Genomic DNA, 12,764 nt, shown 5'->3' with positions numbered 1-12,764 from the left:
GGTTTGTGCCCTAGTGGATACTTCTGTGTGTGGACACAGTCATCACCTGACCTTTGCAGTAGCAGAATAGATAAAACTCCTTGGTGTATTCTGGAGTTCCCAAGCATTTTGTTATTTCATTTTAAAATTTTTGAAAAGTTTCCTTCATCTCTGGTGTCCATGTTATTAGGTCCTTCCTATCTCTTGCCTGTTTGATAGCATCCAACAATGGGGCTATTTCTGATATATTATCAAATACCCACTGTCTCACATAGTTACAGATGCCCAGGAACTTCTGCATTCCTCTGACAGTTCCCGGCTCTGTCATTATCTGGATATATACAGCCCTGTCAGGTGTTACACACCAACCAGATGCTGACTGTAATTGTCCTAGATATTGGACTTCTTCCTGGCAGTACTGAATTTTCTCTTTCTCCACTTTGTATCCTCTCAGGGCAAGAGTGGTCAGAAGAGATATAGCATCTCTAAAGCACTGTTGTTCAGTAGAACTACAGATCAATATGCCATCAGCATATTGCAGCAGAGTGCTGTCACATTGGACATTTGACAGATCGTTCTTTATTACAATGTTGAACCTGCATGGGGACTCTCAATACCCTTGAGGCAAACAAGTACACATACTAAGTCCTGTGATATGAGAACACTGTCAAATAGTGGCTATCTGGATGGAGAGGGATGCTGAATTTCGGTCCAGGGTTTGGCTTCCAGTGCCACTATGTTGTCTAAGCTGCCCTATATGTTCCTCAGCTGATCCCACAATACTGATCTAAGCAGACTAAATGGAGACCCATCACACCTGGTATCAGTGAGGGTCAAATTTCTAACCCCAGCCTTTTGAAATACTGTGTCCGTTTCATCCCTTATTAGGGAACTAAGCATGCTTTTTAGGTCCCTTACTGTCATGGTGATACCTGCAGTTTGTTTCTCAAATGCCCTGATAAATTTTCCTGCTACCTCTGTAAGCAGTGGCAACCGTTTTCTTAGGTTTTCTTTGTCCATTTGTGGCCAAAGAATATAATATGATGCCCTAGGTCACTTACATATGTGAGGCATCTGGTGTAAAGGGGCGGTGGCACGCTGGGGATGGCATACTTCTGCCATATACGCAGGCATTTCATCGTGTAAGGGTAGTCCCAATCTGGATCACCCTCACCAAATAAGAATACAGTCTTCAGCGTTCACCATGTCATGTGGGTTAAAAGACACGTTTAATGGCCATGGACTCATTTGTGGAGCTAACCGCTCAGTCCCAGTCTGCTAAGTTGTCTGCAATTGTAGATCTGATTGTCTATACAAATGGTACGATGAAGTTGAGTAGGTCAGCCAGAGCTGGGAGATATGGGGCTTTGAATGCTGACCATTGCTGGATTCTGTGGGTAAGGGTGGGTTTGAGAGGTAGGATCATCTGAAGTTTTTTCACTAAAAAAAGAGTTTGATGGGATTACACTTGTTTGTGAAGTCAGAAATAAGTGAGTCTCGCAAAGGGGTTGAGGCAATTCTTGATTTGCTTGAACAGCGTTCTGCTTATGTTGGTGGCTTAATTAACAGTGGTCAAATGTGACGGGGAACTTATTTAGCATGATATTTCCCTTGCCAAGTTATTTTTAAACTTTTGACCTGCTTGACACATATATATTCTCCCAATTTCACTGAATTGTTAAATTACAGCTGTTTTTTTCTGTATTACTCTAATTAATTGAACCTTTCTCATGCATTGTGTTTTAGCCTCTTACAGTAAAAATGAAGACTAGAGCTAAAAGGGCTGCTCTCTCTGCTGCTAACAAAGAGGTAGCAGTGCCTAAAGAAAGTAGTACGGATGCTGAAATTCCTGTCGACTTTTTAGAAGAGAGTGATGTAGCAGCTGACGCTCCTGCTGAGGTCTCTGCTAAAAGGGCTGCTCTCTCTGCTGCTAACAAAGAGGTAGCGGTGTCTAAAGAAAGTGACACAGATGTTGGAATTCCTGTCGACTTTTTAGAAGAGAGTGGTGTAGCAGCCGAAGCTCCTGCTGAGGACTCTGAACAGAGGTTTATAAATGTGGAAGCTCCTTCCAATGACTCTGCAGAGAGTACCACAACTGTTAACTCACTTGTTGAGAACTGTAAAGAGAGTGGCACAACTGTGGGAGCTCCTGCTAAGAACAATGAAAATGTTGGCACAACTGAGGGAGCTCCTGCTAAGAACTGTGAAGAGGGTGGAACAACTGAGAGAACTCCTACGAACTGTGAAAATGAGAGCCCCATGTGTTCTGAAGCTGCCGATGAGAGTGCCGAAGGTGAAAACATAACTATAGAAGCTTTTGTTGACAACCGCTTCAGAGTCATTTCAGTCAGTACTCAAGAGAGTGTGATCGTTATTAGTGATGATGAAGAAGCTGAATGCACACTTGGCCTTGGAAATTCAGTGCTAATAATCGAGGATCCCTCTGGTAAGTGACAAAGCTTTGTTATATTCAGCAACCACAGTTCTGTGGTAATTTACTAATATTTGTCAGCAGTGTGGGAAACTGAAATTGCTAGTCACCTTGTATTTGTATTAGTATCCAAGCGGCAGTCAAAACATGCACTTCAATAGAAATATTCAAACCTGGGTAGTTCATTTTCTTGCTTATTCTGGTCCGTTTTACAGATTTTCTGAGTGGTAAAAAAAATGTAAGCATTAAGCTTACTGATGTTTATGTTAATTAAGATGATACAAGGAGCAATATGTAAACTAGTTTTCCTGTATCTAGAAAAAGCTCTTGAACTATGTTGTGTTAAACTAGGTTATGCTTCGAAATGCATTTTGCTGTACCACATATTTTATTGACTGCTTACTATGCTTTTTTTGCTGAGGACAGTCAAGCTAGATGTACACAACTAGACTTTGACTTTGCCCTAAATCAACAATTATTTTGTTTGGAGTGAGATTGTTACTGTGCAGCACGCATCCTATTTTGTTTTTGGCGTTCATGTGAAAGGGGCTTTTCCCCCTACTTTTAGAGAGTCCCAGGGGAGTCTCACAGTAATAGTGAGTTGGTGGATCTATGTAGCAATAGATTGGCAAGAACATACGCAGGTTATTTATGTGCATGGAGCTTTCTCCCAGATTATTCATATATTTTGTAAATCTGACTACTATACACTACCAAACATGCTGCATTTTGATTGGTGCATAGCTGATCAGTATTTATTTAGAAGACTATTAGCTAGTCTCTTAGACAAGCTTAATTACAGATTGCACTCATCACTATTCCTTCTTTTAATTACAGCTGCCCCTGAAAATCACAGTGTGTCAACAAAGAAATAGAATGTTCACGTAGCTCACAGAAGGTACCTGCATGGGGAAACATGCGTCTGTAGAAGGCCGCTTTAGAATCGTTCACTTGCCGGTGCAGAGGGCTCATATATATATATATATATATAATATATGTACATGCACATAGTTCTCATATTGACTACAACAAGTTCCTGAAGTAAACGAGGTCTGGAAAGCATTAATTTGAGCTTGTAGTATATTTTAAAGGGTTCCAATCCTTGTGTAGTCAATGACAGTTTGTACTATGCTTCTTACTATTTTGTTTTTAAAAAGCAGCTTCAGTTTTTCTGTCCCACTTACATTACTAATTTTGAAGACATTAACTTTTAAATGTAGTCACCCATGAAGCATACAATCCAATATTTTATAAACAGTAAATATATTTTTCATTGTGTTTAATCATTTCCTTATATTTAACTTAAAGTAACAATTATTTTGAATTCATTGCACACTCAATCAGGGAGATGCATCTGCTGACAAAAGATGTAGGAGAAAAGTAAAAAGAAAAACGAAATGTCTAAACAGCAAGTCATTTGAAGGGTCTCACCACCAAGAGCAACACAGATCAATAAAAAATAAAAAAAAATGAAATCAGTCTGCAAATAGCTTCTTGCACCTCTGAAAATCTACTGTTCCACGTTTAAATAGAACATTTTGAAAGAATGTTTCTACTAAAGAGCTACTATGTTAAAATTGAGGAGGTGGTAAGCGGGAGAGGATGATTAGTCTGAGAAAACAGATGTTGAAATTGGATGCTGGCTGTTTTATATGAAAGACTTAAAACTGAGCATTCAACATCATGGCATCCATTTTGTTATGAATACATAATGTAAGCTATATAGTTAATTAAAAATCCGAAGTAGAGAAGGCCACCGGAGAATCAACGTACCTACTGCTGTTGTTAAAAATCAAATTTTTCACTCAGCCTTTCTGTTTAATTCTGACCTGGATGAGTAAGATACTTGAGAATTTAAACAAAACATATCCTCATTCTAGCTTCTGGAACACTCCCATTGTACTCTTGAGGAAAATCATGTGAGGTAACTATGTTATATTAAGCAGCTACCTCAAATCCCTGGACAGGATCAGCATTTTTCACATGATTAGATTACTTGAAAGTCCCTGCAGGTCTTAAAATTAGTATGTCACAGCCAACAAATGATTGATATTGGGACAAAAATCAATTTTTGTATGCTCCTTATGTGTAAGACTCAAATCCAGGCATTCTCTACAAAACATTATAATGGGACAAAAATGCAGAACGTTATCACATAAAAAATAGTTCCTCTAAAAACACACTGACAAACAGGTTTGTGAACTTCACACCATATTTTAATAATGGAAATAATATACATTGGTGACTGGGCTGCAGTAGGGCCCTCAACTTCACCTCGGACCCTCTGACTTTTACCCTTCCCATCACTGAAGCCTTGCCCCAGGCAATATCTACCTGGGACTGCCCTCCCCTTGGGTTATTTTCATCAACCCTTACAAGACTGAACTATTCAAACTCGCTTTTTAACTGGACGCATTACATGGTCACTGCAATGACTGAAGAATGTTGAATAAGGCTCAGCCAACCCGATTGTGTTCTAAACTGCCTTTTTTCCCCCTTTTTTTCTGTACGTTGTTAGATGCCCTAGAGCTCTTACGTAACTGAAAGGCTGCACATAGCTATACAAAGCTTGCCATTAATAAGAAAATAGATTTGAATTATGGTAAGGTTTATCAGCTGCCCCCAGTGAGGGGAGAATTGGTATATATCTATCTGAGACAGCCCTGAGGAGCAGTTGGATGTCTGGGTGGGTTTTTCATGGATAGGCGTTGATAAGGAGAAGGGTAAATTGTAAACGGGAAAATGAGTTAACTTTTCTAATGGTATCCTAACACACTTACCACATGATACCACTTTATGTGTGTTAGTGGCAGGAAATATTTGTGGCTTTCTTTGATTTTTCACCCAATAGGTCTTTTAGTTTTTCACTCTTCTTTTTCGTTTCATTTTCTGTAGAGCTCAGCAACTTTAACAGATGTTTTGATTTACATCGGGCTCAAAAGCTAATTCTTGTTTATTGTACATTTATGTATCACTGGAAGCAGTATCTTACTTAATTTTTAATACTGATTAGTTTTTTTTGTCTGTATGGATTATGTTCCTGAAAAACAGGTCTAAAATGCCTTGTAGGGCCTCTATTTTGTATTGTATTTGTAACTCGCTGTGCCTTATTCCAGGCTCTACCCTGGTAATCATCTCCTGCAGTTCACCCACCATATAATCAGTGATCTTTTTTTCTTATTTTTAGTCTGCATGTTTTTTTGTTTTGTTTTGTGCATCCATATAATGCCAGTGAGAGATGTGGAACTTGAAGGGGTATACAGTTATAGAGTTTTTACTCTCTTCCTCACTCCATATATCCCTCCTGACAGAGAAAATATCTATCCTTCACCATATTGTTCCTTTATGTGCCTGTGATGGTCTTTCTCTTCTTTTTCTCTGCCTTGTTGGACGGTCTCCGATACAGGTATTCAAGATACCCATATCCTTAACAGATGATTTACTCTCCCATGTTGCACCTAGTAAAGTGGTGTTTTAAACTGCAATGTCCCCACCTTGCTTTCACAGTCTCTTCCTTTACCACATCCTCTATGAAGCATATGCTCTAGTCGTCCCCTTGAGTGTGTTGGCCTGACGAACACATAAGCAAGTCACATATGGTGAAAATGAAGCACCAATTTCATGCCTGCTGATTGTCATTTGGTGATGCACCCTATTCAGTACTAGGTTGTGTCACAAAATGCTCATTCTGGGAGGGTCACAAAAAGCCCTGCCTAATGAATGTTAATTAGGTAGATTGCCATACGCTCCATTAGCTCCCTGCCTCCACCACCCTGGGTAAACACTGCCAGTGTGGGCTACAGGGAGCAGAGGCCATCTTCCCTATCCCTACATTTACATTCCCAAACAAATGAGGGAAACAAAAAGTAATAGATGCAATACATTTTAGCCACTTGTAATTACTCATAAAAGCATTTCAAACCATTGGTTTTTGCTCCACCTCAAACTCGAAGCAGCCAAATGCAAGCCAACCTTTGTCCTGGTCCAGTAGGAACAGTTCAGCCATAACTGTCAGGGCCACTCTCATCTGAATGTGAACCCAAGCAACCCCAAGCTGATTTGAGGCTATTGGGCTTTATCAGTTCAGTATACCCTGGTTCCAATGGCAGGTACCTGAGGTTAATGCAAGTAATGTATCTATTGCTTTTTTTCATTTTCCTCAGGTCAGCACTCTAAGTGGGACGGATATACACAGATGTGGTCCTTTGCTCACTGTGACATAGAACTCAATCTGTAACCGACAAACGAGGCCCAGGTGGGCTTGAACCAGCCTCAGTTTGCTTGTGTTGCCATTCAGAGCAGACTTGACCTACAGGTTCGAACTGAACTATTCCTGTTGGACAAGGCCTTAGGCTGAACTGCCTGCAGCTTTTTTTTTTTTCCCTGAGAGGACATAGTGGCCCAAAAAGAAAAAATAGACTGGATTGCGGCGCAAAATAACTACTAGTGAAGATGATTAATTCAAGCACTTCAATCACTTGTTTTCCACTTTTTTTTCTTAAAAAAAAGCTCCTGTGCCTCTTAACACAACAGGTTCTTCTTTAAAAGGAAAATGTTTCCCTTTTATCAAGACATCACGTGGATCTTGCTACTGCCTGCTCCCAATGAGGCTGAGGAACACCGTTCCCAACAAAGAGCTGCTCTCCAAGGACAGCTTCCTCTCCACAAAATGGATTCCACCCCAATTATGGTGTCTATCTGATCAGTCATTTGCTACTACAATTGTGATCACACACATTGATACATCACCCCGACAGGAATGGATATCCCTTTCAAACCTCTCTCCTAATTACAATTTCGAATGATATACAGAACCACTTTTGTGAGTAGTTGAAATGATTTTTCCTAAACAACAGATAGCTTTTGTGAACACAAAATCCTTTCTTTACTGTTGCAAACACTAGAATTTTGCCAATGAAAGGTTATGGGAAAAGCTTTTGCTCATTAGGCCTTTAGTCCCTCGACGCAGTTCAGAAAGAGGTGAGCTAAGATTTGGAAGACTGGTAACTTTTGCTTTGCCGTGTTATGGCCTTGTCCAGTGCGCATCTCCGTGCCCACTGCAGTGCCTAATGGCCTCTCTGGAGGATGACCTGCATCTTTGCTTTGGCGGCCTTATGTCACAGGGTTTGTTAACATTGTCAGTTTTTCCGTTTTTGGTGGGGGGGGGAATATGAATATATATATATATGTCTTTTCGAGTCACGAGATCGAGGGACTCCTCCCCTTTCGGCTCCATTGCGCATGGGCGTCGACTCCATCTTAGATTGTTTTCTTTCCGCCATCGGGTTCGGACGTGTTCCTCTTCGCTCCGCGTTTCGATTCGGAAAGTAAGTTAAATCTCAGAAAATTTGACGGTATTGTTTGCGTTCGGTATCTGGTTAGTTACAACAGATCGACACCGAATTTTGAAGAGCTCCGGTGGCCCTTCGGGGTTTTCGATTCCCCGGCGGGGCCTGGTCGGCACGACCTCGTGCGTCTTCAAGGCTAATGGAACGGACCCTATTCCGCTTCTGCCCCGAATGTCACAACAAGTATCCTTATACAGATCAGCATCTGGTCTGTAATTTGTGTTTGTCTCCCGAACACAAAGAGGATACCTGTGAGGCCTGTCGAGCGTTTCGGTCGAGGAAAACGCTAAGAGACCAAACAGCAAGAAGACTACAAATGGCATCGGCGCCGGCAGGACAACAACACTTGGAAGAAGGAACCTTCTCCATCGCGGATTCGGACTCAGACGAGGTTGATCCCGAACAGACGTCGAGAACCGTGAGTAAGACGTCACTACACAAAACTCACGGAAAAACCACTAAAGCCCAGGGGACGCCGACCATCTGCACCGAAAAAGGGCACGCATGTGTCGAAGTCATCCGACTCCGGTCGAGATACCGGCACAGAACAGACTCGACATCGGGTCAGAGCAATCTCGACACCGAGAGGGCGGCACCGAAATGAGTCGGCACCGAGAGATCAGTACACCGAAAGGGGAAAAAAGTGTCTTTGGAGCCTAAAAAGACGGTCAAAAAGGTTTCCATACCGAAACATCCGGCCTCGGAACCGAAACCAAGTTCCTACACTGAGGAACAGGGCCTATCCTCACAGATGCAAGGACACAGATTCGGACAGGAGCTAGAGGCAGGGGAGCCAGATTACACTTAAAGGAGGCTCCACATTCAGAAAGACACAGGGAAGATCAGTACTCTCCCTCCAATCCGTATTAAAAGGAAACTTGCCTTCCAAGAGAAAGACAAGCAGCCACAAGCAAAGGTGGCAAGACAAATAACTCCGCCACCATCTCCACAACGGTCACCACAACCATCACCGGTAGCCACTCCACTAATGATGCAGTCTCCAACTCATACAGGAATGAGTCCAGATGATCCAGACGCATGGGATCTTTTATGATGCACCTGTATCAGACAACAGTACCGACTGTTATCCAGCGAGATCGTCACCACCTGAGGACAGTACTGCATACACACAGGTGGTGTCAAGAGCAGCTGCGTTTCACAATGTCACCCTGCACGCAGAACCAATAGAAGATGACTTTCTCTTTAATACACTGTCGTCCACACATAGCCAGTACCAGAGTCTCCCAATGTTACCTGGAATGCTGAAACACTCAAAACAAGTGTTTCAGGAGCCTGTGAAAGGCAGGGCCATTACTCCAAGGTTGGAGAAAAAGTACAAACCGCCACCAACAGACCCTGTGTACATCATGCAGCAATTAACACCAGACTCAGTGGTTGTAGGGGCAGCTCGCAAAAGGGCGAACTCACACACCTCGGGAGATGCACCACCTCCAGACAAGGAAAGTCGCAAGTTCGACGCAGCGGGGAAAAGGGTCGCAGCACAGGCAGCCAACCAATGGCGCATTGCCAACTCACAGGCCTTGCTGGCTAGATATGATAGGGCTCATTGGGACGAAATGCAACATTTCATAGAACACCTACCCAAAGAGTTCCAAAAGAGGGCACAACAGGTGGTGGAAGAAGGCCAGAGTATCACTAACAATCAGATACGGTCAGCAATGGATGCAGCTGACACAGCTGCTAGGACTGTAAATACAGCAGTCACCATACGGAGACACGCATGGCTACGTACATCAGGATTCAAGCCGGAAATACAACAAGCGGTGCTGAATATGCCCTTTAACGGACAGCAGTTGTTTGGGCCGGAGGTGGACACTGCTATCGAAAAACTTAAAAAGGACACAGATACAGCCAAAGCCTTAGGCGCACTCTACTCCCCACAGAGCAGAGGCACATTTCGTAAATCACAGTTTAGAGGGGAGTTTCGGGAACCGAGCACAGAACCCTCAACCTCACAAACAAGACCCACTTACCAGAGTCAATATCAGCGGGGAAGTTTTCAGGGACAATACAGAGGGGGACAGTTCCCAAAGAATAGAGGGAAGTTCCAGAGTCCCAAAACTCCGCAAAATAAACAGTGACTTCAACGTCACAAATCCCCAACACATAACACCAGTGGGGGGGAGACTAACCAATTTTTACAAAAACTGGGAAGAAATAACAACAGACACTTGGGTCCTAGCCATTATCCAACATGGTTATTGCATAGAATTTCTAGAATTCCCTCCAAATGTCCCACTGAAAACACAAAACATGTCCAAACAACACATAGATATTTTACAACTGGAGGTCCAAGCGTTGTTGCAAAAAGATGCAATAGAGCTAGTACCAATTCATCAGAAGGGAACAAGAGTTTACTCCCTGTACTTTTCTCATACCCAAAAAAGACAAAACTCTAAGACCTATCCTAGATCTCAGAACATTAAACATCTACATCAAATCAGATCACTTTCACATGGTGACACTGCAAGACGTGATCCCATTGCTCAAACAACAAGACTACATGACAACACTAGACCTCAAGTATGCGTATTTCCATACACCTATACATCCTTCCCACAGAAAGTACTTAAGGTTTGTAATCCAAGGGGTACATTACCAGTTCAAAGTGTTGCCATTCGGGATAACAACAGCGCCAAGAGTTTTTACATAATGCCTGGCCGTAGTGGCAGCTCATATCAGAAGGCAGCAAATACATGTGTTCCCGTACCTAGACGATTGGTTAATCAAAACCAATACGCAAGAACGGTGTACACAACACACAAAGTATGTCATAGAAACCCTTCACAAGCTAGGTTTCTCACTCAACTACAACAAATCACACCTACAGCCGTGTCAAATACAACAGTACTTAGGAGCAACAATCAACACAACAAAAGGGATTGCCACTCCAAGTCCACAAAGGGTACAGGCATTCCAAAACGTAATACAAGCCATGCACCCAAAACAAAAGTTACAGGTAAAATTAGTGATGAAGCTTCTAGGCATGATGTCCTCATGCATAGCCATTGTCCCAAACGCAAGATTACACATGCGGCCCTTACAACAGTGCCTAGCATCACAATGTTCACAAGCACAGGGTCAACTTCAAGATCTAGTGTTGACAGACCGCCAAACATACACCTCGCTTCAATGGTGGAACACTATAAACTTAAAAAGAGGGTGGCCTTTTCAAGACCCAGTGCCTCAATACGTAATCACAACGGACGCTTCCATGATAGGGTGGGGAGCACACCTCAACCAACACAGCATCCAAGGACAACAGGACACTCAGCAGAAACAGCTTCACATAAATCACTTAGAACTACTAGCAGTATTTCTAGCGCTGAAAGCATTTCAACCTATAATAACCCACAAACACATTCTTGTCAAAACAGACAACATGACAACAATGTATTATCTGACCAAACAGGGAGGGACACACTCGACACAGTTGTGTCTCTTAGCACAGAAAATATGGCATTGGGCGATTCACAACCACATTCGCCTAATAGCGCAGTTCATACCAGGAATTCAAAACCAGTTAGCCGACAATCTATCTCGGGCTCACGACCAGATCCACGAATGGGAAATTCATCCCCAAATACTAAAGACTTACTTCCAAAGATGGGGAACACCGCAAATAGACCTATTTGCAACAAAAGAAAACGCAAAATGCCAAAACTTCGCATCCAGGTACCCACAAGCTCTCTCAAGGCAATGCGTTATGGATGAGTTGGTCAGGGATATTTGCATTTGCTTTTCCCCCTCTTCCACTCCTTCCATACCTAGTAAACGAATTGAGTCCAAACAAACTGAAACTCATACTAATAGCACCAACTTGGGCATGACAACCTTGGTACACGACACTACTAGACCTCTCAGTAGTGCCTCATATCAAACTGCCAAACAGACCGGATCTGTTAACTCAACACAAACAACAGATCAGACACCCAAAGCCAGCATCGCTGAATCTAGCAATTTGGCTCCTGAAGTCTTAGAATTCGGACACCTAGACCTTACACAAGAATGTATGGAGGACATAAAACAAGCTAGAAAACCAACCACAAGACATTGCTACGCAAATAAGTTCAAAAGATTTGTTTATTACTGCCATAATAATCAAATTCAACCATTACACGCATCCGCTAAAGACATCGTAAGCTACCTACTACACTTACAAAAGTCAAATTTAGCTTTTTCATCCATTAAAATACATCTCACTGCAATTTCAGCTTATCCTTCAAATTACGCACTCAACTTCATTATTCAGAATCCCAGTCATAAAAGCATTTATGGAGGGTCTGAAAAGAATTATCCCACCAAGAGCACCACCAGTTCCTTCGTGGAATCTCAACATTGTCTTAACACGACTCATGGGTCCACCTTTTGAACCCATGCACTCATGTGAGATACAATACTTAACATGGAAAGTAGCATTTCTAATAGCCATCACATCTCTAAGAAGAGTAAGTGAAATACAAGCCTTTACCATACAAGAACCCTTTATTCAAATACACAAGCATAAAGTAGTTCTACGAACAAATCCTAAGTTCTTACCTAAAGTCATTTCACCGTTCCACTTAAATCAAACCGTGGAACTCCCAGTGTTCTTTCCAGAGCCAGATTCTGTAGCTGAGAGAGCATTACATACATTAGACATCAAGAGGGCACTAATGTACTACATTGATAGAACAAAACATTCGCAAAACAAAACAATTGTTCATTGCTTTCCAAAAACCTTACACAGGAAATCCAATATCCAAACAAGGCATTGCAGATGGATAGTTAAATGTATTCAAACCTGTTATATAAAAGCAAAAAGAGAACTGCCTATTACACCAAAGGCACACTCAACTAGAAAGAAAGGTGCTACCATGGCCTTTCTAGGAAACATACCAATGACTGAAATCTGTAAGGCAGCCACATGGTCTACGCCTCATACATTTACCAAACATTACTGCGTGGGTGTGTTAACAACACAGCAAGCCACAGTAGGACAAGCA

At 42.1% G+C, this 12,764-nt stretch overlaps 1 protein-coding gene across 2 annotated transcripts in view; it reads left to right on the top strand.

The window, feature by feature from the left end:
• Nucleotides 1-12,764, top strand: part of LOC138261138 (uncharacterized) — a 295,522-nt gene that overhangs the window by 20,935 nt on the left and 261,823 nt on the right. For both annotated transcript variants that reach the window (XM_069209818.1, XM_069209819.1), the window contains exon 2: nucleotides 1,726-2,425. In XM_069209818.1, coding sequence (XP_069065919.1) covers nucleotides 1,741-2,425 — 685 coding nt within the window. In that variant the 5' untranslated portion in view covers nucleotides 1,726-1,740. The remainder of the gene's footprint in view (nucleotides 1-1,725; nucleotides 2,426-12,764) is intronic.

This window comes from Pleurodeles waltl, chromosome 10 (assembly GCF_031143425.1).
Source record: "Pleurodeles waltl isolate 20211129_DDA chromosome 10, aPleWal1.hap1.20221129, whole genome shotgun sequence".
NCBI classification, from domain to species: domain Eukaryota; kingdom Metazoa; phylum Chordata; class Amphibia; order Caudata; family Salamandridae; genus Pleurodeles; species Pleurodeles waltl.
The sequence above is the reverse complement of the archived record's forward strand: the minus strand, read 5'-3'. Positions and strand labels throughout refer to the sequence as shown.